The 27,357-nt window shown below is 41.2% G+C and overlaps 3 protein-coding genes and 1 long non-coding RNA gene across 5 annotated transcripts; 2 read left to right on the top strand and 2 right to left on the bottom strand.

Annotated features, from left to right (window-relative positions):
- On the bottom strand, positions 1,128 to 7,422 carry LOC8073961 (ceramide kinase). 2 transcript variants are annotated; one of them, XM_021459971.1, is made up of 13 exons: positions 7,188 to 7,422; positions 6,093 to 6,251; positions 5,366 to 5,533; positions 5,156 to 5,248; positions 4,961 to 5,053; positions 4,042 to 4,303; positions 3,937 to 3,963; positions 3,743 to 3,827; positions 3,010 to 3,159; positions 2,525 to 2,626; positions 2,075 to 2,458; positions 1,597 to 1,663; positions 1,128 to 1,530 (listed from the first exon to the last, which is right to left on the bottom strand). In XM_021459971.1, the coding sequence occupies exons 1-13, from the start codon at positions 7,281 to 7,283 to the stop codon at positions 1,393 to 1,395; spliced, it is 1,824 nt and encodes a 607-aa protein (XP_021315646.1). In that variant the 5' UTR covers positions 7,284 to 7,422; the 3' UTR covers positions 1,128 to 1,392. The 2 variants fall into 2 exon arrangements, with proteins under 2 accessions (XP_021315646.1, XP_021315647.1); XM_021459972.1 differs by lacking the exon at positions 7,188 to 7,422 and having other exon boundaries at positions 6,110 to 6,240.
- On the top strand, positions 9,992 to 14,803 carry LOC8073960 (anaphase-promoting complex subunit 8). The gene is made up of 4 exons (XM_002454496.2): positions 9,992 to 10,248; positions 10,323 to 10,695; positions 12,161 to 13,411; positions 13,733 to 14,803. Exons 1-4 carry the CDS (start codon positions 10,160 to 10,162, stop codon positions 13,820 to 13,822), a joined length of 1,803 nt encoding a protein of 600 aa, XP_002454541.1. The 5' UTR covers positions 9,992 to 10,159; the 3' UTR covers positions 13,823 to 14,803.
- On the bottom strand, positions 13,399 to 14,393 carry LOC110434944. The gene is made up of 2 exons (XR_002452528.1): positions 14,189 to 14,393; positions 13,399 to 13,753 (listed from the first exon to the last, which is right to left on the bottom strand). It is a non-coding gene; the product is annotated as an uncharacterized LOC110434944 (long non-coding RNA).
- On the top strand, positions 20,082 to 27,176 carry LOC8073959 (dnaJ protein homolog). The gene is made up of 8 exons (XM_002454495.2): positions 20,082 to 20,250; positions 20,661 to 20,832; positions 20,926 to 21,100; positions 21,191 to 21,326; positions 25,670 to 25,803; positions 25,877 to 26,019; positions 26,108 to 26,306; positions 26,417 to 27,176. Exons 2-8 carry the CDS (start codon positions 20,680 to 20,682, stop codon positions 26,737 to 26,739), a joined length of 1,263 nt encoding a protein of 420 aa, XP_002454540.1. The 5' UTR covers positions 20,082 to 20,250; positions 20,661 to 20,679; the 3' UTR covers positions 26,740 to 27,176.

Raw genomic sequence — 27,357 nt, 5'->3', positions numbered from 1 at the left:
GTAAATTCCCATTACCAATGACCCAAAATAATTTTGTTCTGCACAAAGCTCTGATAGCTTAGCACTTGCAGATGCAACACACTTTGAGTATACCCATACATATGCTACTGAGATAAAAACACGCCTCTGAACCTAACAATTCGACTTCAACAAAATCCACTGAGTAACGCAGTAAAACCTCTACGTTTCTAATCTGTCTCACTCATAATACATGCAGGTCATTGGAAGCAAAGCACCACATGTTCAACACAATACAGCATAAGTGATACAAGAAACCGCAGATCTGAACCTGCACAGAAAAAATATTAGACAAAATTACCACACTACTCCATAATAGTAATAGGGCTCCTCGGCAATGTTGGCTACCTATCAATATTCCTTTCCATGGATAGCAACCTACCTATCTGTATAACAAGTTAACAACACGCCATATCTCCTCTTCGTTACCATAGTTTTTGCTACAAACAAACATACAGATATGTCTTTTTGACACATTAGTCTTATATGCGCAGGGCGCATGTCAATCACTAGTTCTGCATCACGCTGTCGTGATTGACTCAAATTCCATTTTGACCTTCCAGACTTCCAACAAAACCGAAGTTATTTGCCTGGCTCTCCCCTGTCACATATGTCTAACTTATTTCCTCAGTCCTGAGATATAATAGATTTTCAGCTGTCCTAGGTCAAACCATCCTAAATTCGACCAAATTTGTATAGACGAGTAGTAACATCTACTGTATTCAGGAGATGAACTATAAAAGTACATTTCATTTATCTAATGAAACTAATTTGATATCACAAATATTGTTGTTCTTTTCTATGATTTTGGTTGAACTTAGCATCCAATAGATTTCAGGACGGAGGGAGTATAGGCAAAAATGTGGCCAGCATGCTAGTTTGTATTTAATTTGTAGTGAAAGTCAAATCTTAAACAGAAGTTATAATCCGAAGTGATGAAAATGAAGTATGCCCAAGTAAGCCGGTTTGCCACGAACAGAGAATAAGCTCATGGGAAAGACTATGCTTTTCTGTGGCACGGTGGCCTTCAAAATTTTGTCTCTCGAGAATATCATACACAAAATCATTCATGATCCATGGCAGGGTATTTCTAACTGGATTACTGGTAATTGTTCAAACATGTGGATACGCTTCAACTTATTAATTTTTCTCGGAAAAAGAAAAAGAAGAAGAACCTTTTACTTCATTAATTCAGTCAAAATTCTTTGTTCCTCTATTCTATGGCACAAATGGGTTGTTGTTTCCATGCCATGTAGCTAACAGTATATCTATCAACAAAGTATTCTAGGTCTCTACTAAAATACAAAGAAGAGTCAAGGGTGTACAACATACAAGTCTAAATAAGGATGTCTCTCTCCTAGGCGAGTAGCATTACTACACCTCTGGCCCCGAAGCAAACAGGTTGACAAGGCCCCGGCAAGCTTGGACAGATACCTCACTCGCCTGAAACATCTCTCCGTCCAAGTTCCAGATACTTTCATCATGTGATGAGATAAAGGTAAATGCTGGTGTCTGCAGATAGGAAAGCTCTATTAAATTCAACCACAAGATATTAAACAGGACAAAAGGTATATCTACCTTGTGATGCTCAACAAACTTGAAGCTCAGAGGATCCAAACCCTTCTTGGTAAATTGTGTTAGATGCCTGCAGACAAAAAATATACTCTATGTAAAGGTGAACAAAATGTACAGAACAATTTCTCAACAAATACAATAAGAATAGCAAGCTACTTGTTTTTCCTAAGAAAGCTACTTGACTTTACTTGGCAAGAGGCCGATTAGGTCATTATTAGGTAACGGATTTGCAAATAGAGAACTGCAGGAATAAATTCAATTTGCATTAGTTTCTAAAATTTAAAGCGAGCTCAGATATTAAACTATATTTTAGTTTGTTTTTTAAAAGGTTTCCAAGTCAAACTCAATTAAACAGTTTCTCAGGAAATTAGTTTGTGACTGTTTTCATCTTTTGTTTTGAAACAGATTTCCAATCATAAAAAACTGGAAGTCTAGAAGAGATTGGATCATGGGTTCAGCAAGACAACAACATTTAGCTCACCACAAGTAAAGGGGAAGAGGGCAGTCTCTTATGAGCAGAAGATGAAGAAACCCATCCGAAAGGTGTGCGTCAGCTACCAGGCCATCAGGGGCTCTTTCATTACGACATGAAATGATAGCTGCACCAACGCTGAGGAAACGTCCTTCGGACCAGACCCACTTCTGGTTCTTGCATAATGTTCTGGAGTTGTCTGAAACATCTTCTGAATTTTGTCCAGATGTTGAAGCCTCTTTGCATACAGAGCAATTTGTTCTGCAGATTATTTTGCGAGGTTTGTTCCAAAGAGATTGTAGTGGTTGTGCTCCAGTTACATCATCCTCTGCTGATGCTGTAAGTGAATGAGTGTATGGAGTCTCGAGAAAAGCAACCTTTGCCTCGTATGACCTGAAAATGACAAGACATTGTTAAGTTGTCAACAGCGTGCTACAATAGTATGTAACCATTACTCACCTATGCTTCAGAAAGACCATTGTTCCAGAAAAGTCATAGCGTGCAGGACCCATCCACCGGTACTTTTCGCTCTCCCTGATAACTTCTCCATAAAAGCCATATCTACAAGCAAAGTGGCTATCAGCAACTATGCAGAAGATGACCTAATGTACAGTAGAGGAATTCACAGATACGTCAGTTTTTATTAAAGACAGAAAACAAGGCTAAACACATTGTAGCCCCCCCCCCCCCCCCCCCAAAGAAAGTGAAGGACATATTATTTTTCCTTTGTTGGGTTATTATGGCAAAGACTTATGCAGGATCATATGAAAGATCATTTAAGAAGTTGACCAAGAACCAGTAACCAAACTCATCAAATTATCACACTCGAAATAATGTAAGCACAGAATAATTCCTTGTTTTCAGGGATACATCAGCAAAAAGCAAAATTGTGCAGAGCTATTTGCACCATGCAACTGTACTATCTCATACTGGCAGTAGCATACCCTGCAAATGAAGCAGCATAGCGTACAGTAGGCAAGACCTCAGCTGTTGGGCTACTTTTCCATCTGACTACTTGAGCTATATCGAGTGGCACCCTTCTGCCGAGAATAATAAGCAGAGCAGAGGTCACAGGATCTCTCTCCCCAGTTGTGCTGCAAAGACCAATGAGCATTAACCGACAGCAAAAAACTAGAATTGATGAGTCCAAATTATGTACAGTGGGATCCACACTTTTATTGAAAAAAAAAGGTTACAATGTGCATGGGCGATGGGAATTAATAAATGGACATGAAACTATGTTTTGAAAGAGCAGTTGTGCTGCAAAGACCAATGAGCATTAACCGACAGCAAAAAACTGGAATTGATGAGTCCAAATTATGTACAGTGGGATCCACACTTTTATTGAAAAAAAAACAAAAAAAGGTTACAATGTGCATGGGCGATGGGAATTAATAAATGGACACTAAACTATGTTTTGAAAGAGCAGCCCAGTGGTACTTTGGCAAGTTTACCAATCGCCATGGCTCATGTTTTTGCTCAAAGCTGCACTACAGAGATGGTAATAGTGGAATTTGTACAGTACTGAAAATGACATAACTATCTCACATGGAATACCTACATGGGTACACAAAACTGAATACTCAAAATACAAACTGAGTGGGATTAAGGACCGCAGCAATAACTAGCGATCAAAATAATGAGGCAAGATCTACTGATGAGCATCTTAAACACTACCTGAGAACAATAGCATCAGTTGAGCCAGAAGGAATTATGCCAAGCCTAAACCAATCATTTGGGAAGGCAACTAAGTTATCCTGATCTGCAGAAGCATGAAGTTGAATACGAGAAAGAAGCTCTCTATTTTAATCAGTGAACCTCAGGAGTTTTAAGATATAAGTAGGATCACCAAGTAAGAATTATTCACTAACCTCCAATGCATGGTTCTTTAGTAGAATCTGCAAAAATAGACCACTGAAATACTTACACGAGAACTTCCCACAAGACATATGCACAATATGTAAACAGGAGCTTACTTAATGATGGTATCTCTAGTCCTGTAGGATTTGAAGTTGAAAGAAGAGGTTCTTGGTCATCAGATTTACTTGCATTCCCTGGAAACATGGCATTCCCAGAATCTGGTGTGGGTATACTAGAGTTTATCCATTTTCTTGTCTGTTCTTCACAGTTATCATTGCCCCGAACATATCCAAACCCCTCAGGAGTTGGGGGATAAGAAACCTTGTGCCTCGAACTAAGTATCCCATTCAGAATTTCATTAAATAGACCGTCACCACCCTAGAAATGCAAAGCTTGAGAACATTATGAGTAACACAATGGGAGTTTCTATTTTTGGTTTAATGTAACCTTGTTTTCCTATTAACAGAACACAGTGTTTCAAACTTGTACACAAAAACTTGACAATATGCAGGAAGTGAAATCCAGTGGAATATTAACCAACTATTCCTGTATGACTAGCTAAAACCTAAAAGTGTGTTAACTACTAATGGTTTTACAGAAGGTCAAAAAAAGCCAGCAAAAGATTAGTGCACATTTATGCTCACATGGATGCTACCTAGTTCTAGTTTATTAAGAAGGTGGTATATTTATGCTCACATGGATGCTAGCTAGTTCTAGTTTATTAAGAAGGTGACACATGCATTTGACACTTAATTTCGTATCAGTTTCCTGACCAAATATGGTAGATTAGGATCGTATAATCCCAGCTTGCCTATCTCTAAGGGAGGCTTCTTGCCCCCTAAGCAATGTACTCCTATATAATCCGCTCACGAGGCTCACTAATACAATGGACTATTCCACTAATTCTATTCCTCCTACCCAAAATAAATTGTTCATGATGGCTAGGCATCATCATTATAACACTTGCCCGATAAATTTGAGAAAATATAAGGTGATAAAAAGTCCAGTGAACAGAATTCGAATTGATTGTCCTACCACTGCAACAACACCATCAAATGCCTTCAATTCTATATCTGATAATGATGATAGTGTGTCATATGCATGCCCTGCTCTCTGTGTCACTATCACCTGAAACCAACATTAGGGGGTGAAACTAAGTCAGAGCACTGGACTTATTCATAAATGAGCAAGCAATTCTGATATCACAAAATCATAAGAAATAAAGTTTACCTTTGTTTTTATTTTCGCTCTAATAAATAATGGAGACACTGTTTCCCAGTTCCTGACCCCTCTACCTTTTCCACATAATGGATGAACAAATACCTATAACGTGTCAATGAGTTATCTCAATAATGAGAAGAAGAAATATCAAATATCCTTTGCAACATTGCGTGTCTGCTGAAGTGCTATGGTGGTCAAGAGGAGAAGAAAAGAAACTACCATTAGGTTCTTTGGTCTACCGCCTTCATTGTTTATGCATGAAATGAGACGCTCAAACCAATCTGTGCATATCTTCAAGTCTTTGTGACCAAAAATATATTCACAAGGTACCCATGGAGAAGGGTGTTTCCTTCTTCTGGTAATACCATGTACAACAAAGCGGTGCATCTGCATGAACATAAGATTTGTTAGGATACATATAGTGTGAGGTTCAGACATAGATAGTTCTTCTAGTTTCAGTCTTAGCTCTCCCTGTAAGTCAGGCTACCTCTCTTTGGTTCCTGTTTTGCCTTTACAGGACTTGTACAGTTTACTTTTCCCCTCTTTTTATATATTATTACTTATAGCAGTATCCCTGCTGTTTTCCTGTCAAAAAATAGGAAGCAGTTTTCCTATTTCTCCTTGCATCTCAGAACATGGAATATGCGAGTACATAAGCTGTCGAGTGGGTATTAAGTTTTTTGTGCAATGTTTGCAAAAATTATGAACGCCTTTGAAAACTATCATTTTATTCATCAATGAAGGGATTTACGATCACTAGATTAGTATACTGTTAGTGACAAAGGAGTATAGCAAGTTTGTTCAGATAGCATATGAGACTTGGGAGAAAGCTAGTAGCTACAAAAAAGGAACAGGATGGAACAACCTATCTAATATTGGTTGGCAGAACCGTTTGATGTATCTTGCAGAAAATTAAGGGTATAATAACCAGAAGGAATGCCATAACCTCGATATTTTTCTTGCCTTGAATAGTAGTCCTTGTACTCCAAGGCCCACAAATAGGACCCTTATCAAGCATCTCTATGGCATAAAGATCTGAAAACTTGATTTGGCTGTCTAATTTAGGCTGCAGTGTAATGGATGACCAACATGAAGAGACCAGTTCCTGTTAAAAAAATAGCAACTTGAGCACAATCGCATGGGTACATAGCAAGATGAATATTGGAGCCTCCTGCTGGCACTTATCATTTGCAACTAAAAAGTGTAAATTCAAGGCAACAACAAAAACTGGCATAGCGCCTTCTGTTGTGGCTGATTTAAATGCATGTAAAAGAAAAGAATATTCTACCATAACAAGCATAAAAATCTAGCAATTGCGTCCATTGTGAGGATTATATGTGAGGCCTGGTGGCACGTATCAGTGGTGTTATTTTTTCCACTTGGTGATCTATGCAATGGTGCTGACCAACACTAAGTGAATGTAGTACTGTATTCACACACATATGCCAAGGCCACTCCTTTAAAAGCATTCATGAGGCTAACCTTCACAGGCACAGAGGAGGATTGTGTTTCTAGTTTGTTGTACTTAACTACGATTTGCATGTTTACTTCTCTTGCAAAAGGATGTCTTTCAGCCAACAAAGCACTCCATATCTGATACTGCAAACACCTAAAAGGCTAAAACAGACTCTTCTGGTAGGTTATATGGATACTTAGACTGCCCAAGACGGTGACCCAGTGGATTGTGCAATCTCACAGTTTCCATCCACTCTTTTCGTGAATCCTCTCCCAATTTTGTACGAGTATAGTGAATCAAGCACCCCATAAGTTCAGACTTCGTAGTGGTTGGAGCTGCATTTTGCAATTGCAACCATACTCATCTTCTCACCGCCTTCCTATCCATCTTCTCAGCTCTTCGATCGAACACCCAAATCAACAAAATCACCGGCGCTGTCACACGTTGACTCAAGCACGCACAAAACCCTTTCAATCAAGCGTCACAAGGAGGTTTAAACCCGTAGGATCTGAAGCCACCCTTAACCGATCCCAAAAGAGCGATGGGACATGACATGGATGGCATCACGGGGCTGAGGGGGCATACCGGGTGGAGGGGCTGTACAGAGAGGCCGTTGCGGCCGACGGTGACGGCGACGTCCCCGACGCCGTCCAGGAACAGCACCTCGCCGCCGTCCTGCATGGCCTCTTCGGCGCGTGCTCCCGTGGGTATCGCTTTCCTCCCGTTGCTGCTGTGCTGCGTGTGCTTTCGTTGTGGGGGGAGCGTTGGAGGAAAGAAGAAGACGGAAAAAGTAGTTGCTTTTCGGGCTGGATATTTTTTGTGTTGGAGAGATTTGGGTCCGTGTTGGTGGCTGTGGAATGTGGCATGTGGACCGTGGACGTTTTCCTGCTATTGACGGAAACCGGGGAAGACTGCAGTTGGAGAGTGACACGGCTAGCGGTCAAGGCCAGATGTTGCAAACAACTTCTTTTAACAAACCATGCATGCTAACTCCAAATGATCTAAAATTAAAAAAAAAACTCCAAATGATCTATAAGATAACCTTTATCCCTTAGTTAGCATTGTCGCTCTAAAAAAAACAGTACTCGATTGTTAATACAATGCATGTGTTAGACAGTTAGACCATATAAGCGGTACTAGATAATGGTTATGTAAAACTATTTCCTGCTCTTAATAGTACGACTATCTGACCTATTAATTTGGTCATTTCACACCCACTAATCATCTTATGACCAGTTAGATTTAAACCATATTTTTATACCTTTGTCTTCACCTTTATAGCACGCTATAATTTCTTGCTAGCTTCACCATGATATCCATGTAACTCAAAGCTTCCAAGGGCATTTAAATCCTTTTACATTTAGAACTATAATTTGGACATCAAACAAATAGATTCTTTAGGCCCTGTTTAGATTGGAGATGAAAATTTTTTGGATGTCACATCGGATGTGTCGGAAGGATGTCGGGAGGGATTTTTAGAAACTAATAAAAAACAAATTACATAGCTCGTCAGGAAACTGTAAGACAAATCTATTAAGCATAATTAATCTATCATTAGCACATGTAGGTAACTGTAGCACTTAAGGCTAATCATGGAGTAACTAGGTTTAAAAGATTCGTCTCGTGATTTTTAACCAAACTGTGTAATTAGTTTATTTTTTATGTACATTTAATGTTCTATGCATGTGTCCAAAGGTTCGATGGGATGGATGAAAAAATTTTAGATGGGGAACTAATCAGGGCCTTAGTTAGAAAAAGTTGTCCCAAACAAGCGCTAGCGCGCAGCAAATGTAGGAAAGGCATGGACGCATCTGGGCGAGTGCAAGGCATGCTTGTTGGAGCCGAAATGTGTCATGTCCGATGTGATTCTACAAATACACTAGAGTTTTCAGATTTTATGAAAGGAAAGTGTGCTTTTATAGTAGAAAAAAGTTTTCTATCTAGATATATACTCCCCTTATCTCAAGTTATAAGACAGTAGCGAAGCCAGAAACTTTCGGAAGCCCGAGCATTTTTATTATGCACAAATATTTATCTAAAAATATATAATATTTCTCTATAACATAAAGATAATTTTCCTTTAGCTTTGCCGATGAGCCCGGCCGGCTGACCGGGGTCGCCGGACGGTGGCTCCGCCAGTGTTATAAGACATTCTAAAAATCTTATCTTAAAGAGTAAAAGCATCTCAAATTTAACCAAAACTATATGATATGATAATAACATTTATTATACCAACTAAATATTATTATATTATTTATTAATTATATTTTTATAGTATATCTATTTATTATCATAAATATTTATAGTTTTTTTATAAATTTGAGATACTTTGACTCTCTAAAATTTTTAAAATATTTTAATTTGGAACGGACAGAGTAGTATTTATCCGACGTGATTTTTTTCTCAATAATAACGACTGACCAAAGTAGGGCGGTTTTGCCATTCTTCGTGGTCCAGGCCCAACCTAGCCTTGTTTAGTTCACCTCAAAACTAAAAACTTTTTAAGATTTTCTATTAAATCAAATCTTACGGCATATGCATGGAGTATTAAATATAGATGAAAAAAAAACTAATTGTACAGTTTACTTGTAAATTATGAAACGAATGTTTTAAGTTTAGTTATTCTATGATTGGACAATATTTGTAAAATAAAAACAAAAGTGCTATAGTGTTAAAGTCCAAAACAATTTTAGATCTAAACAAGGCCCAAGTTCTGCCTCCGAACTAAAGATGGCAATTTCTACCCGATACCCGAAACCCGATGGGTAAAAACCCTATTAGGGCAAGGGTATGGCTAATTTTTTCACCCATGGGTAAGTAGATGGGACAAAAGTCTTACCCAGCGGGTAAAGCGGGTAAGGGTATGGGGCTGCATTGCCCATACCCTTTAACCCATGGGTAAATTAAACCCGACCTAACTCTATGAATCATGGGTCAAAATTACCATCACACAGCTCAAGCCAAGTAAAAGTGTATATAACGCAATCCTAGGTTTTCACCTCCCCATCCCACTTCCTCCCTCCCCTCCTGCGCTCCCCCTTGCCGCAGAGACTGCGACCGCGAGTTGCCGCGACTCCGGACGCCGCTGCCCCCATTTCTCATGACTTCAGATGACAAATTTTATATCAGACTATTTTGATTATGTGTTTTTATGACTAGTTTATTTGATTAATTTGTTACTGATTTGTGATTCTTTGGCTGAAATTGGGAGTGTGATATATTGACACATGTAATTTTGATATTGCAAACATTTTTAGATCCATGGGTAAGGATAACCCATGGGTACCCGTTACCCGCATGGGTAAGGGTATGGGAAAGAATTCTTACCCGCGCATAGATATGGGTAAATTAGTGGGTAAAATATTTCCTCATGGGTAAGGGTATGGGTAGCTATAACCCGGTGGGTAATTACCCATTGCCATCTTTACTCCGAACAAACCTCAATATCATCATCTCGTCCACTTCCACTCCGCGGTTCCACATCTCGCAAAAATTCAAACAAATTTTGCGCTCTCAACACTGCGTCAATCCGCTCCAAGCCAGCCCCGACCGGAGCAATGGCTTCCGCCAAGGAGACCTATCGCGCCGAGCTCCGCGCCGCCGCCCGCCAGCTTGGAGAGCGCTGCCTCTACTCCGCCGCTAAATGGTATGCCCCACGTCAAAGCTCCTTCTTCAAACCCTAAACCCCCGAACCCTAACAATCCCCTCCCTTTTCCGCAGGGCCGCCGAGCTGCTCGTCGGTGTAGAGCCGGATGCGGCCCCGGTCCCGTCGGCCGTGATGGACACCCCTTCCTCCTCGTCCGCGACCTCCGCGGGGCGGCTATTGCACCTGCACCGTAGTGGGGGTTCCAGCTTCCGCCACCGCCCCCGCCCCGCTGGCGGCGGCACTAGCTCGGAGGCCGGGACCCCTCTCGGTGGCGTGTCGTACGTCAGCACGCCCATCCCCGACGACGATGCGTTCGATTCGGGCGGCGACAAGTACCTGCTGGCCAAGACCTATTTCGACTGTCGGGAGTACCGCCGCGCTGCGCATGTGCTGCAGAAGCAGGTCGGGCGTAAGGCTGTGTTCCTGCGATGCTACGCGCTCTACATGGTGAGATAGGATCGGCTTCTTACTGGCTGTGTTTATTTTCTCGCTGCATCTGCGAGTTTTCAGATCTGGGATAGGGTGAGTGGTGTTTGGTGAAATGCCTCAGTAGAGCTGCTGCATTGTAGGTGAGATTTGGTTAGGTATGGGACTGCCTATGGTTTAATTGATACTTCTTTATCTTTTATTTTGGTGGATCGACATGTTTTAGTGGCTCAGAAGTCTGTTTAGTTACTTTCATGTGAGAATGGAGTGGTTACTAAAATCTGGTTTACTGTGATTTTACCTAAAAGACTGAACAGAACTGGATTGCAGGACTAACGAGTAACAAGAGCTGTTCCAACTTGTAATGGTCCAATTTATGGGTTCTGTATAGTGCTTTGTGCTCATGTACTTTAAGCGAATAGAATGGTTTGACATTTGTAAAAGCTCTGGCCATGTATTCCACATTACACATAGCTATTGGTTTGCTATTTAAGTATTTATTGATAAGTTGTTAGCTCTGTGAACCAATGATAGCTCTATGGCCATGTATTCCACACTAGTAGGGAAGTTGCGCTGTGATGATAGAATTTGATGGATATATTACGGGCTTGTTTGGCACAGCTCAACTTCACTAGTAAAGCTGTTTTTTTAGAAAATAGCTTCATGAGTGACTTTCTAGATGAAGCTGAGCTGTTTTGGAAAAAGTGTTTGGCAAAATAGCTTCACCAACTACTTCATGCATAGTTGAGAGAGAGATATGAGGGAGAAGCTGCAATAAGCTACTTTTTTCCAGCTTCATCCCAACTTATGTCTTTGTGAGAGGAGGGGAAAAATAGCTTCACCCATGAAGCTGTTTTGGAAATAAGTGTTTGGCAAAAAAAAACAGCTCACAACAGCTCATGAAGCTGTTGTGAGCTGTACCAAACAGGCCCTACATTCAAGAAGTTATAATTATGATGGCTTAAAACTAAGTCCCTTTAAATGATTGGCAATTTCTATTCAATGCTGATACTTGTACACGAAAGTTATGTCCTGCCATAAAATCTGGCTACGCCACTTGTAAGTTGTAACTACTAAGTGAATATTATTCGCATTTGTTCTAGAGCAATAACATTTTTCCATGTCAAAATAATCCTCTGCCAGCATTAAAAGTTTAAAACCCTTTCTGCTGGCTGGTAATATTTGTTTAATGTGAAGAATTGTAACATTTACAAGCTAAAACTCCATTAAAAGTCCTTGCTTTAGTTTTTAGTGTCAAGTTGTTTGTTTTACTGATTGTGCATTTGTTGGGATTGTAAGGGTAGTAGTATTTGTGACATTGTCTGCAAATTTTCATATAATCCGTTATTCTGCTAAAGGATTTATGTGTGCAATTTAATGTGCCTTCCTTCCCTTGTCCACCGACTATATGAAAGTTCGCTAATGCCCCCAAGTTTTCCACTTGGTCCATAGTTTAACTAATGATCTATTTGCTCTGCTATTTTAGGCTGGAGAGAAGCGGAAAGAGGCAGAGATGATAGAGCTTGAAGGATCGTTGGGCAAGAGTAATGCTGTTAATCAGGAACTAATTGCTTTGGAGAAAGAGCTCTCAACACATAAAAGAACTGGATCTATTGATTCGTTTGGACTCTACTTGTATGGCATTGTTCTACGTGATAAAGGATGTGAAGGTCTAGCTAGAACGATCTTGGTAGAATCTGTCAATAGCTATCCTTGGAACTGGAGTGCTTGGTCAGAGTTACAATCTTTATGTACCAGCAGTGACATTTTAAACAAGTTAAATCTGAAGAATCACTGGATGAAAGACTTCTTTCTTGCTAGTGCATATTTGGAACTAAAGATGCATGAAGAAGCTCTTAAAAGATATGAACGCTTGATGGGGGTCTTCCGCTGCAGTGGTTACATTCAGGCTCAAATTGCAACAGTTCAGTACAGTATGAGGGACCTTGATGAAGCTGAGATGATTTTCGAAGATCTGCTCAGGACTGATCCTTTTCGTGTGGATTCTATGGATATTTACTCAAATTTACTATATGCAAAAGAAAGCTTGACTGCTTTGAGTTTCCTTGCGCACAGAGTATTTTTGACAGATAAATACCGCCCAGAATCTTGCTGCATAATTGCAAATTACTACAGTCTGAAGGGTCAGCATGAGAAATCAGTTTTGTACTTTCAAAGGGCACTAAAGCTTAATCGAAAGTACCTCTCAGCTTGGACCCTGATGGGGCATGAGTATGTTGAACTGAAGAATACTCCTGCTGCAATTGATGCCTACAGAAGAGCTGTTGATATTAATCCTAGAGATTTCCGTGCTTGGTATGGTCTTGGTCAAATCTATGAGATGATGGGGATGCCGTTTTATGCACTTCATTACTTCCGGAAATCGTCATACTTGCAACCCAATGATGCTCGTCTCTGGATTGCCATGGCTCAGTGTTACGAAAGTGATCCACTTCAAATGATTGAAGAAGCCATCAAGTGCTATGAGAGAGCTGCAGATAGCAATGACACTGAAGGAATAGCACTTCACCAACTAGCAAAATTGCATGGAATGCTGGGGCAATCTGAGGAAGCTGCGTTCTACTACAAGAAGGATTTAGAGAGAATGGAGGTTGAGGAAAGGCAAGGCCAGAATGTTGTTGAAGCTCTGCTGTTCCTTGCTAAGTATAACAAGAGCATAGGCAAGTTTGAGGAAGCAGAGGACTATTGTACAAGGCTTTTGGATTACACTGGCCCAGTAAGTTCTTTTTATATATTATTTTCTGAAAAGAGTGAACTAAGTGAACATAGAAAACCAAATTTCTACACGGAAATTAGCTAACAATGAGTTAATGTTGAGTATAATCAATTGTTGAAACCAACACGAACCTAATTATTTTCAGCAACACAAGATAACTCCATTAACATTTAGTACTACAAGGTTTACAAGTGAAAGAAAGGCATCTAATGAAACTGTCCACTGATAATCATCTCTCCTTGCATTAATTCCCAGAATCCCATGATTCTGGTTACATGTCACCACTGCTTTTGTATGCTGATATGCATTCAATATGTGCAGGAGAAGGAGACTGCTAAAAATCTGTTGCAAGGGATAAAAAGGTTACAGTCAGGATTTCCATCAATGAATACTGATCATTTTGCACTGTAAACTGTAAAGTCCACCTGCAGATAAGTTATTTGGTTGGGAAAATTGGACAGTAAGTGTGAAGATAACATTGCTTCCTTACTATGTCCATCTTGCATTGCATACAAGGAGGAATTTCAGCTTTTTCAAGAAAACATCTGTAGGGTAAGACTAGTCATGAACTAGGGTAGTTGAGGTGGCACTCACCCGATACATGACTCGGCCTGTTTGTTTCAGAAGCTAGAAGTTGAAATTACAGAAGTCAATAGAAAAAAAAAAGGCAACAGCCAGAATCCAAAAGCTAGAAAGCCAGCTTTGAGCCAAAAGCCCCAAAACTGCAGTTCAAACAAACAGGCCTTGAAGGAAATGACTCTAATGAGGGCTGCCCACCTGAAAGCTCAATTGCATATATCGATTAGAAATTACTTCCAATCTTCCTTCACAGCGTGATGGTTATTGTTTGTATCCTCGCTATGTGACTCCATACTGCTGGATATGATGACCTACTGTGCATGATGCTTGCTTCTAGTTCCTGGAGCTTGGCAACAAGGAGAACCAGGCGCCTGCATGGTGCGAAGATGAGCGTCATTGGAATGAGCCAGATCCCTAATGCAAATATCAGCATAGCTGCCTTGTCTGTGAGAGCTCTAAATCTCTGTGGGCTTGGTTTCCTTCACCGGACAACTCTGGTTAGTGTTTTCCCCATGGTTGCTTGCATATATAAGCTTCCTTGGGAGACTTGCTTTGCCTTGTGTGCGATCTGCATGTTACATTATTGCTTGTCCAGTTGTCATCACAGTAGTCCATTGTCTTGCCTTGGCGTTTTGGAAAAGTATTAATCATTTGCGATTTTTTTTGTTTAATAAAAAGCTACGTAGATTGTAGGGCAAGGATGTGGTAGTACTTTACACACTCTGCTTGATGGATCATGGGAGTATAGTAAATCTGTTTACTGATGCGTGATGCAAGTTATTTTAGCGAACGATATCATCTACACGTGGGAATATGTACCGTGCGTGTTGTTGGTTTCTTCACCCCAATATCATTTTTTTACGACAGAAGATAGATGCTTCTGTAACGTGTGTACAGCGTTTCCGGTTCGTGGTTGCTGTTGAGCTATTACTCCTACATTCCTTTGGCCTGCCCTCCCAACCTGATTTTATCTCTGCCATCTGATCGATGGTGTCTATCATTGAACAGACGCAGACGTAAAAATTCTGGCCATTCTTTTGTCACTTCCTATCAATGAACCGAACATTCCTTTCGGTTCTCTGGGGCAGATAAACAAAAAAAAACATTATCAATTTTAGTTCGCACAAGTTTTACTGTCATTCAGTGTCATGGGCTCGGGGAAAACGAATTGCCACCTGCCTGTCTTCCCTGCTTCTGACGTCAGAGCGGCCGTGCGAGGTTTGTTGAGCAAGTGGCTTTGAACCGTCGTTATCACGCCAACAAAAGTTTTTTCGGTAGCAGGCCTGAAAAGTGGAAGCGCACGATTTTGTTGCCGCGATGCATCACATACTAGTTATGCGAGTGCTGTTATACACACTCCATCAATCCACCCGTTTGTCCACGGAGGGAGTACATACTGCAAATAGATTATTACGTGGTCATACGAATGACTCGTATGCCACATCCATTATTGCAACATTATTAATTTATTATCAGGTACTCTTTGCCAATACCATTCATCAGGTACATTTGACATTCCATTCTGTGCTGCTAGTTGATGATGGTTGACTGGAATATTGGAACGCCAATCAAATGACAGAATGCGAACGATGTATATAACGGATGCTTTGTCGTGATACTCGCTGTCGATCTTTCTTGTTAAGTACACGTAAGTAGAATGAGAGTTGTCGTTGTTATCTGCTTCGACGAATGAATCAGTGTTGAACTAGTGTTTGCGCTACACGTTCGTTGCTTATGTCCTCGTGTCTCTGTTGCTTAATCCCAATACTTTACCCATTACTTCACGCCTGGGTTTACACATCCGACATAATCAATCTGTCATCCTGTTTATGGCTATGGCCTTGACAGGGACCGCTGGTTCCGTTTTTTTTTTAAAAAAAATATGAAACTAGTTCCGATTGAAACACTCACCACACACCACCACCACTACTGACAAAGGCATAAGCGTATGGGGTGCGTGCAACCCAGGGACCCATCTTATCAAGCGACGCTGGCAAATCATCATTCTCTTGTCTTTATGCTTCAAAATGTCTGGCTGAACATTTTGCTTATTCAGCACATCACTGCATCAAGTCATGTATACAGGTCAGTAGCACCTATCCGTATAACAGGAAGAATATTATGCGATCAGAGAGACAAACACATTTTCTTGGCCCTGCCCTACATTCTTGCCTTCCAAATAAAAAAATCAAGGGAGTGCTCGGTTTCTAGTCTGGCTAGGCTAGTAGAATTAAAACCTTGATTTATTGTATCCTTACTTGGGATTGGGAAGGCTAAACATAAGCACGGTAAGATCTAAGCGGTCTTTAATGGTTAACTTGGCGCATCTTGTATATGAGCAATCGGCTTCCTAGAGTACGAGTGCCCCCTTCGAATTGGTAGGTCCATCCATCTTCAAACCCACTGACTTGGTGAGGATGTTCAGGTTTTTTTCTAAGGGTCTGTTCGTTTGAGGTAGTTTGACACTAGGAATTGTTCCGGTTAATGAAAGATTATGTAAATTTGAGTAACGATTTCAACCGAAATTTTTCCTAGCGACCATTCCGGAGGAAGCGAACAGGCCCTACATTGATTTAGGTTCTATTTTTCCATCGGTAAGTGATGCTGACAATGAGACGTTTATGATAATTTTGTTAATAATTTTGAGATCTATCGCTTTAGTTTTTCAGAGATGCTCATGGGATATGTGTGTGTATGTGTGTTTATAAGGGGAGTGCACATAGTTTATGTGCTTCCTCAATATGATTTCAAAGAAAACGGTGAGATCTGATGTGTCAGCCTCAACCCCACACGATGGATCGCCACATGGTCTAGCGACTAGCGTCATGCATTGCATCGTACCCATGTAAAATGAAATATATTTTACAAATAACTGTAGCGTAAAGAATAACGTCATTAAATTTTGAAATAAATTGTAGCATCCATGTTTTGTTATATGATCTAGCGGCACGCATTGCTCTATATACGTGTGAAACAAGAATATATATATTTTATTAGAGGAATTTTACAGTGCTTGGAAATCATGAGAGCCCTCTGTTTCGTTAGATCTGATGATTTTAAAATAGGAGGAACCAAATGAAAAGAACTTAAGTTGTGGGCCAGAACCAGAAATACGTGGACCCGGAACTGATTTTTATTTAACTTTTAAAGGGTATAACGGTATTTTTAGCTATTTCTGGTCCCAGTACTTCTCATCCCATCCCAAAATTCTGCCGACGGCCCCAACCCCACCCTTGCAGCATCCACTTTCACCAACAACTGTTCATCCAGCTCTCGCCGGATCCCATGGATAACTTGACCACCTGAGCTGCTGAGCGTCAGAGACCATAACATAACCATAACATTTCTTGGTGTCGCCGGTGGATGGGGATGACTGGATCATTCACCAGGAGGCGGATCAGAAAAGAGTACAATACTAGCTAACCACTCCCAAGATTCCGCCGCGCGCATGCATGCATCTGTGAGCGAGCTTACATGCCGCAGAGAATACTAGATCACGGCGCTGCACATTCCGGTATGCATAACTGCGGCGACGCCGATGTGTCAGATCCTCCGCCGCCGCGGGACGGCCCCAGTGGTGGGCTTTTCACAGGCGACGGCCCCGCGGCCAAAGCTGCCGACGGCTTCTTGCCTTTCTTAAGAAATATAGGCCTTGTTTAGTTTCGAAAACTGTAGCACGTTCGTTTGTTTGTGGTAAATATTATTCAATCATAGACTAACTAGAGTCAAAAGATTCGTCTCGTGATTTACAGTCAAACTGTGTGATTAGTTTTTGTTTTCGTCTATATTTAATGCTTCATGCATGTGCCGCAAGATTCGATGTGACAGGGAATCTTGAAAACATTTTGGATTTCGGGGTGAACTAAACAAGGCCATACTAAACTACCCTTAAAGATACTAAACGGCTGTGAAATTTTATTACGAGAAGAACCGGTGGTTCCTTCCAAGCACAGTAACAAACCTCCTTTTATTAACACTCACTGGAAAAATATGTTACTAAATTCTAAAAAAATAATACGAGTATCTACGTCAAGATAAATACCATAACCAGCGAGACATAATAAATCTGCTGCCCACCTTTCTTCCTTGAACTCTGTCCACTGTGTGTCAGCCTGGCAGGGGATCATCTACTTGCCATGTAGGGTGAGTGAATTGGGACATGCCATGTTGGTTAGCAACGCACGACCGTCAGAGACGAAATACGTGGTGGGGATCGCGTTATCGTCTGCATTCCCCTGGCAACGACTCCTCTCTGTAGTCAGGAGCACCGGACGTCCCCTTGGCTACGGCTATCAGGAAGCTTCCATGTGCCGCTCCATTCGCTCTGTTGGGTCTCGGCCCAACAAGACCACGCCGCTGCTGTTTTTTTTTCGGCGAGGTGTAGCTTTTTTGTCGTGAGGTTTGGGCATACTCTAGCATCTCCAACAGTTATGCAATTGGACTATACATTTTAGAAATTTGTCAAAAATCTTAAAAATTGCTCTCCAACAGTTATGTATTTGACTTATGCATTTTGGCAAACTTGGCATTTGATGGACCAAACTTGGCATTTTTGCATAAGCACAATGACTTGGCAATTTTGATATCCCAAGTTTCCTGGACTTCTTGTCGTGCGCGACCTCCCCACGCGCCGCGATAGTTTCTCGCGAGGACTCCTCCCCGCGCGAACTCTTCTTTTCCGCGCGACGTGAACTCTGCGACCTGCGACTTCGTGGACTACTGACGTGCGACAGAACTCTGGCGAACTGTGACTTCGTGGATTGGCGGACCGGAAGGCCGCAATTCACAGAAACAGTGGTGACTTGTGACTTCGTGGACTGGCGGTGACGGGCGACGGAAATTCCCGCACAGAGGAAAAATCTCCTGCGAAGCGCGCCAAACAAAAAAAGATCCCGGACAAAAATAGTTGGTTCACTATTTTGGGAAATGCCAAATCAAAAATGCCAAACACTTGGAGATGGACTTATTTTTTCCTTTGGCAAAACGTTTAGAGACTTGGCAAATTCTAACAAATGACAAATTCTAATTGCATAACTGTTGGAGATCTCTAAGAAACATATGTGTTGCTCTTCACCGTAATTTCTTCATGTGTGCTCAGATTGCAAGTGCACTATTCTTCTCACTTCTCACGAATGTTACTCAGATTGCAAATATGCTGTATCAAAACAAAATCCACATATTTAGATGGAAGATTGAAGGAGTCGCCAACTTTCCTACATAAAAAAAAAGAAATTTGCATATTTATCATGAAAGAAAAAAAACTGTTTGCAAAAGATGAATATGTGATAATTCAATGCATCTCTTTTGCATCACAATCCCATATGCAAAAAAATTGAGACTCTTTTGTCATACTGAAACATCTCTTTATTTACCATTCCAGAGTTTACATAGATGTTTCGAATTCATACAATAATAATCAGACTTCTCCAATTCACAGATGTTCAATAATCACACTATTGGATTGAACCACAATCTCCTGTGAAGCATGAAGTTTTGAAGCTACAGCTAAAGCCTGAACTTTTAAAGATCGTGTACTCAGTACTCCTCTGAAGCCTGAACTTTTGAAGCTACAGCTGTTGCACCTGGCATGTAGCAGCCCACGGCAGCGCGGCCCTTGCCTACCTTGCCCTGCTGTCCTCGCTCGCGTAACACTAGAAACTGGCAACCGGCGGCTCAGGGAGTGGCGCGGCGACGACGCCCCCTGTGACCTTGCTGTGCAGTCCTCGCTAGAACCGTCCACGCAGGGAACATCGGTATTTTTTGTACTACAGTTCATGTATACAACAATTAGTTTACTATAAAAATTTTACTATAATTGGATCATAGAAACTGCAGCTATAAATTAATTAATTACAGATTTTCGTAAAAGTTAAAGAAGGTGTAGTGGACTTTTTCTAATTACGATGAAAGGTTGAAACTTGAAAGTAGCAGTAAGATGGACTGGCGAGACATTTCAGGATGACCGACTCTCAGCCCATGGTGCAAGTGCAACTCAATCAAGCTGTACTGGAGTATATTTATTTTCATGGGCCGGGCTGTATCACCCACCAATCCAGCCCACGTACTGCGACTCTTCCCCTCCTCTGTTCCAACTCCCCATTATAGGCGTCTCGGTGCCGTACACGACTCTACAGATCCAGGCGCCCTTCCGCTGCAGCGCCGCCTCTCGCCCTCCCCGCGTCGTCGCCCTCGCCCCGCTCACCGCGGGCCGGCGTGCGGTGGAGATCAGTCCTTGCTCGAACTGACTCGTTCCTTTGCTGGTAAGGAAACCCTAGCTCACCTGGATGCATATTTTTGTTCGTTGTGTGGAATAATCCGTTGTTTGCTGCGAGTTGCCAAATCTTTCGATCTGGTATGGATGCGTCGATCCGTCTAGTGTGTTGTGGGGGCGTATTTTGCGCGGTAGCGTAGTAATAGCAGCATATCCTCTATTTTTTTTCGTGTGTTCAACTGAACCCCTGTGCCGCTAGTCTGGTCCGCCCGTGGTTTAGTCCTCGTATATACTCCATCTTTTGCCGTTCCTTGTTTTTGGTAAGGTGATGTTTTGTTATTGTAATAAGTTCACTGCTATAGAGTACCTTGTCTTTTGAAAAATACTGGCACTTTTTATCATTTATATATATTATATTATTATTACTCGCTTGATTTGATTCGAGTTTTCCGTTCATAGCAAGTACCTACTATCAGCCATGTTTGGACGCATGCCAAGGAAGAGCAGTAACAATACCAAGTATTACGAGGTTCTTGGTGTGTCTAAGACCGCAAGTCAGGATGAGCTAAAGAAAGCATACAGAAAAGCTGCCATAAAAAACCATCCTGATAAGGGTGGAGACCCTGAGAAGGTTTGTTCTGTTCACATTTGTTCTATACTATTATCTTAGTATGTGCAATTGTATGTGTTCTCATCGTCAGATTTTTCTTGATGAACTGGACAGTTTAAAGAGTTGTCTCAAGCTTATGATGTTCTTAGCGACCCAGAGAAGAGGGAGATCTATGACCAGTATGGAGAAGATGCCCTTAAGGAGGGAATGGGAGGCGGCGGCAGCAGTGATTTCCATAGCCCATTTGACATTTTTGAGCAACTTTTTCCGGGTTCTAGCGGCTTTGGTGGTAATCAAAATATCTATATATATCATTGCTTCATGCTTCCCTTTTAGAGTAAAATACTGCAATGTTTACATATTGGTTTATGTTTAATAGGTGGCTCAAGAGGACGCAGACAAAAGCGTGGTGAAGATGTGGTACATACTATGAAGGTTTCCTTAGAAGATCTGTATAACGGGACAACCAAGAAACTATCTTTATCGCGGAGTGCTTTGTGCTCCAAGTGTAAGGGGTAAGTTTACCTTTGTTCTGAATAGGTAAATTGTCTAATGATGAACAGTTTTGCTGTGTTGATACGTGGCGAATGCTGCAAATATACTAATGTCTCAGCTTTGAAATGATGCATCACTGGCTTAGGCTTTCACTTATGTGTGTTCAATGATGAATTTTACGTAATAATAAAATCAGACATGAACATTAGCATACACACATTGAGTATTTCATGGGAGGGTGGTAGATACTATGTAGCATAGCTTTGTTTCACAAGGAGAGGTTTACATATGCAATTTTCTATGCACTCTAGTTTGTTGTGTTGAACTTGCTTCTCTCCAGCTGTTGTTGCTGAAAGTAGCTTTTTTCTGGTCTACAGAGAAAGCAGCACTGAGGATAGTTCTTTTGGGTCTATGCAATAATCTCTTCTTTTGAACCTTTAGCCTGTCAAGTTGCTTTTCTGTTATATAATATGGTCATAAACTTTTACATTCAACTTTGCTTTCCATGTCAATCTTAAATTTTCTTTGTCTACCACATAATTTTCAGTAATTAGCTATGATAATTATTTGAAGTTACAAAATGGTTATTGTTGTGGCTGGAATTGAATTTCGGTAGATTATTATTGACTTAATAGGTAAATACCCGTGCGTTGCAACGGGAAACATAATACCACGATAACATATATGTATAAGCATGTGTTGTATTGTTAATTAAAAGACATTGCAATCATGTTATTTGGAACAACAATATATATCACATAAGTCTTCAAAAAAGATAATTAAAATATAACTCTAAATTTCAAATCCAAGATGCGGCGTCTAACTCCTTGCTGCTAGAGTATGCAGATGGTTGAAATTGTAGTAGGAAGTATCCTGCATATAGAAGTTGTTTATTAATTTTTAAAGGTTAAGAGTGTTGATATCTTGAAAAAAATGTATCGGTGTATTAATTCTTTTATGTAGTCAGAACCTCTTTATATATGATATTTTTTATAAATATATCCTTTATCATTTTTTTTCTTCCCCTTCCCCTTGGTCATGTCGTTTTCATCGGGTGGTATGGCCAGGATCTTAATGTTTGATCTTGCTATGGCTCTGGATAGCGCTACATACCATTGGTCGTATGAGAACACTGATTCTGACAAGTATACCCCAACAGTAGGGATAGTCTGCCCCTGTGCCTTGTTAATGGTCATTGCGAAGCTGAGCCGAATAGGAAACTACTTCCTTTTAAATTGAAAAGAAAACATCTTGTTGCCCGACAGGTATGCGAGGTAGAAAACCCCCTTTGCAGCATGTTGTCCCACCATAATTTCTGCATCTACGATATTCTTTTGGAACCCTCGTATGATAAGCCTAGTACCATTACAAAGTCCATTGGCAGGGTCAATGTTCCTAAGCAATATGACCGGGCAGCCAATCTTTAGCTTTAACACCTGTGGCGGTAGATCATTAGGTGTCAAAGTGTTAAGAAATTCCTCAGGATAATAGTTGTGCGGATCATCCACCGCAGAGTCAAAGCTATGATACACCATCTCATCCCCATGGAAACAACTAATCATTTTCATATTAATCATATCTACACAGTCATTCCGCATTGATAATATTGCTCGAGAGGTGATATAATCTTTGCTTGACATATTTGCGTTGAGGTTAGGGAATATGCAATCAATTAGAGTATCAAGGTCACTCTCTTCCCCGGTGTGCCGTATGCATATATCATGAGGAAGACAGATTTCATCATCGTCGCCATTCACCTCCTCAGAACCTCCATTGATAGTGTTTGTCAAGTCACCGAACGGAATGCGACATTCATTGTTTTTCGTAGAATCCATGGGGCTTGGCGAGGTCATCCGGTGGCTTCGCAATCATGATTGCAGGGGTACATGGTATTATGGAAGTATGACTTGTAAGTTGAAATGATGTACAAGTAAAATGACCATTCTTAGTAGATGAGCAATACTAAAATATTGCTTCTACTGCTCCATAGATGCCATCTCTTAAATAAAAAACAAAGGGGATGGGGAGCATATAGCTACTGATGCATACCGGTCCTTATCCGTATCAGCCATTTCAGCTTAGCACTTGGATCCGAGAGTTCATTCCTAAATCAGTGTCAACTAAAACGAAAAGGCTAGGATCATTCAAGTGTATATATAATTACAAAAATAGACAAAGATCACCCAGTTTTGAATAGAAACCAACCTCCATAAAAACTTATTTTAAATAGACAGACAACATAAAAATTTCATTTTACAATAGGAAAGTAACGCTCTCTAAACCCACTTGTGTTAAAACCACATGCATACAAATCAACTGGATAGTTCTAACTACTGGAAAAAGCAACCGGATAGTTCTAACTACTGAAAAAAATAGTGCACCAATACATTGCATAACCCAATTATAGACGTGCAGTATTTATATATTAGGTAACAATTTGTTCACTTAGGCCTTGTTTAGTTTACCCAAAAAACTCAAAACTTATCAAGATTCCCCGTAACATCGAATCTTGCGGCACATGCATAGAGCATTAAATATAAATGAAAATAAAAACTACTGTAAATCGCGAGACAAATCTTTTAAACCTAGTTACTCCATGATTGGATAATGTTTGTCAAATAAAAATGAAAGTGCTATATTGTCGTTTTCCCAAAAAATTTTGGAACTAAACAAGACCTTAACTGTGAAAAAGCTCTCTGTACTCTTTTGGTCTGACATGCTGATATACTTTGAAATCGCAAAGCAATATACATGAAATCGTAAATAAGGACAATGGGTCTGTCTGCTAGCTAGCTTTCTACTGCAGAAGCATCTCAATCTTGTAAACAATTATTTCAAAAAATGATTTCAGAAAAGTAATCTAGCAAATTGTAGACACAGGAAATTAATCTAGGGACAGCTATGTGTACATGAAATCGAATTGTAACCCCCTGGAAGTCCCCACGGACGGTGAACACGTCGCTCACGCCCACCTGCACCAGGTGGCGCGCCAGGTGCCGGCCCAGGGTCGCGTTCCTAGGAGCTGCCGCCCCACCACCGGTGGACGCCAGACGACATGATGGAGCCGGAACGCCGGATGCAGGGCAGGCCACCGCGCCGTTCGTCGCGGGCCCTATGCCCGTCCATGGACCCGATGCTGCTGGTGTCCATGGAAGCGATGGATGGCGTTCTTGGCCTGGGATCTATGACGTGAGCAGGGGATGGAGGATGAGGGAGAAAGAAAGAATGGCGTGTACCTTGGATTCTCCATGCGCGGCGCAAATCGGATCCGCTGGAGGCGTCAGCTTGTACAGCGCGGCGTACGGCATCTGTCTGCCGGTGGCGGAGTCTTCTGCAGCGTTGAGGTAGCAGTGGCGTTGCGTCTGGGGCGGTGCGTCCGTCTGGCGGCGGCGGGTCCGGGGCGGCGCTTCCGTTTGACGAGGGATGCGAGGCAGGACCACGGGAGGGTGAGGAGTGGGTGAGGGGCCGTGATTTCTAGATAGATTTTAAACACGGTGGGCGGGTAAAATTTTTTGGGCTGAGTTTCACTGCCGCAGACTATCCGGCAGCACGATGGTGAAGCCAGTGCACGTTAACGATTCCTATTTTTTAGTTGTGGAGATATTCTCATTGCCCGCTTCCTGAAATCCTGGCTCATGAAAAGCATTAAGGGCCATAAACACATTTTTGTAACATTTCGTTAAATAAATACTCATGATGTTGTCATTTCACTTTTTTCCATTCACCTGCATTATATATGTCATGATTTGTACTTAACATTCTGTCTCAGCACAAAAATGTACAGTTGGATTTCTGCTGCAACTAATGCAGAGTTCCAATGTTATATTGCTGCAGATGTTTCTTTCGCAATTAATCCAAATATTAAGTGCAATAAACTATGGAAAGATGCATTCAGCTTGTATTTAGGCACAAAGTTAGAAATTTTTTGAAAAGATTGATGTAGTGTATGGAATATTATTTGATCTCTAAAACATCGAAGACTCATTATGTGACCATTTGCTAGATGAGAAAAAAATCTATGGTTGCTGATATATTTTGTTCCCTTATATATTTTGTTTTGCCATTTGTCAGAAGTTTCTGTTGTTAAGTTCTAATAGTGTGTAGTGGACTTAACTTGGAATTTTCTCCAGCATCAGTAGAGTAACAGAAGTAAAAATTTCCCCCTTTTATAACTTCTGATGAAGTTTATTTGGTTCCCAAACCAGAAGTGATTCACAATTGCATTGTATAGTGATCCCCCTCAAATGAAAATGCAAGTTTGTCTGGTTTAGTACTAGTTGTAGTTACTTCACTGTGACCAAATATGCTCAATTGCCTTTGCTTTTGATGGATCTCACTGGTTGCCTGTTTGTTATACCTTCAGTAAAGGATCCAAGAGTGGGGCATCAGGAACTTGCCATGGTTGCCGTGGTGCTGGAATGAGGACAATCACAAGACAGATAGGCCCTGGCATGATCCAACAGATGAACACTGTTTGCCCTGAATGCAAAGGATCAGGTATGCTGCTGTTTTATATTTCCTGAGAATATTGTTCCACTGAGTTTTGTTCCTGAGGCTGTTCCATGTTCAGGCGAGATCATAAGTGACAAGGATAAATGCCCAAGCTGTAAAGGAAGCAAGGTAGTCCAGGAGAAGAAGGTCTTGGAGGTTCATGTGGAGAAAGGAATGCAACATAGCCAAAAGATTGTATTCCAGGGTCAAGCTGATGAAGCTGTGAGTCTCTGTTACAACTTACACACATGCACGCACATATCTGCATGTTGTCAGTATCAAGCTAATGTTTGAATTTTGCTTTTTTCAGCCTGATACGGTTACAGGAGACATTGTTTTTGTCTTGCAACTTAAAGACCATCCAAAGTTTAAGAGGAAGTATGATGACTTATATGTTGAGCACACAATCTCTCTCACTGAGGCACTGTGTGGCTTCCAGTTTGTTCTTACTCATCTTGATGGCCGGCAGCTTCTGATCAAATCTAACCCTGGGGAGGTTATTAAACCAGGTAAGATATATGGATTCTCTTTTCTGCGAGTTATTTTCCTTTGAGGTCAACAATTCTATCCAATAAAATCTCAGTTGTGCATGTATTGATACTAAATTTTGTTTGAATAGGTCAACACAAGGCCATTAATGACGAGGGTATGCCTCAGCATGGGCGTCCTTTCATGAAGGGTCGTCTGTTTGTTGAATTCAACGTCGAGTTTCCTGAGCCTGGTGTGCTCTCCACTGCCCAGTGCCGATCATTGGAGAAGATCCTTCCACCGAAACCAGGGAGCCAACTGTCAGACATGGAGCTGGACCAGTGTGAGGAGACCACCCTGCATGATGTCAACATAGAAGAGGAGATGAGGCGCAGGCAGCAGCAGAGGCGGCAGGAGGCCTATGATGAGGACGAGGAGGAGGCTGGACCAAGGGTGCAATGTGCCCAGCAGTAAGATTTGGGTTTATCAGAACACTGTTGTCCCAAAATTTCCGCAGGATTTATCCATCCCATCATCTCGATTCTTTTTTGGCAAAAATGTATCCATTCTGAACTTAAAACTGTGTAGTTACTAGTGTCTGTCAGGGAAAAAAAAAGAGAGTTCAGAATGACATGTTCTTTGTTTGAACATCTAGCCCCAGGATTCAACCCTGGTCATTCAGCTACAATTTACTGAGCATGCCAGTGCAATGCGTACTGGCTTAGTTAAGCTCCACGTCGATGTTATTTTGTGTACCCGTCTAAAAAGTGTCCAGCTCATGGTGTGCTACTATTTTGATGTTGTAAGGAACATTGAGTTTGTTGGTGGTAATGATTTGTGATGCACCGTGGTGGTCCTTGGAAGCGAAAACTGCCGAGTTATGTTCTATAATTTTAATGACAGTTTGGCTATTTTGGAGGTCCTTGGAAGCGAAAACCCGGTCGTCGTCTACTGTGCACTTCATTTGATGATAGTTTGGCTATTTTGGAGTCCATGCTCTTCTGTTTGATGATAGTTTTGGCTATGTATTTTGACACCTGCCCACGCCATTTTGGTTGGTTGGCCTTGGCCTATCGTGATATCGTGCTACTG

The sequence above is a fragment of the Sorghum bicolor genome, chromosome 4, assembly GCF_000003195.3.
Source record: "Sorghum bicolor cultivar BTx623 chromosome 4, Sorghum_bicolor_NCBIv3, whole genome shotgun sequence".
Taxonomy (NCBI): domain Eukaryota; kingdom Viridiplantae; phylum Streptophyta; class Magnoliopsida; order Poales; family Poaceae; genus Sorghum; species Sorghum bicolor.
This window is presented reverse-complemented; position numbering and strand designations above follow the sequence as displayed.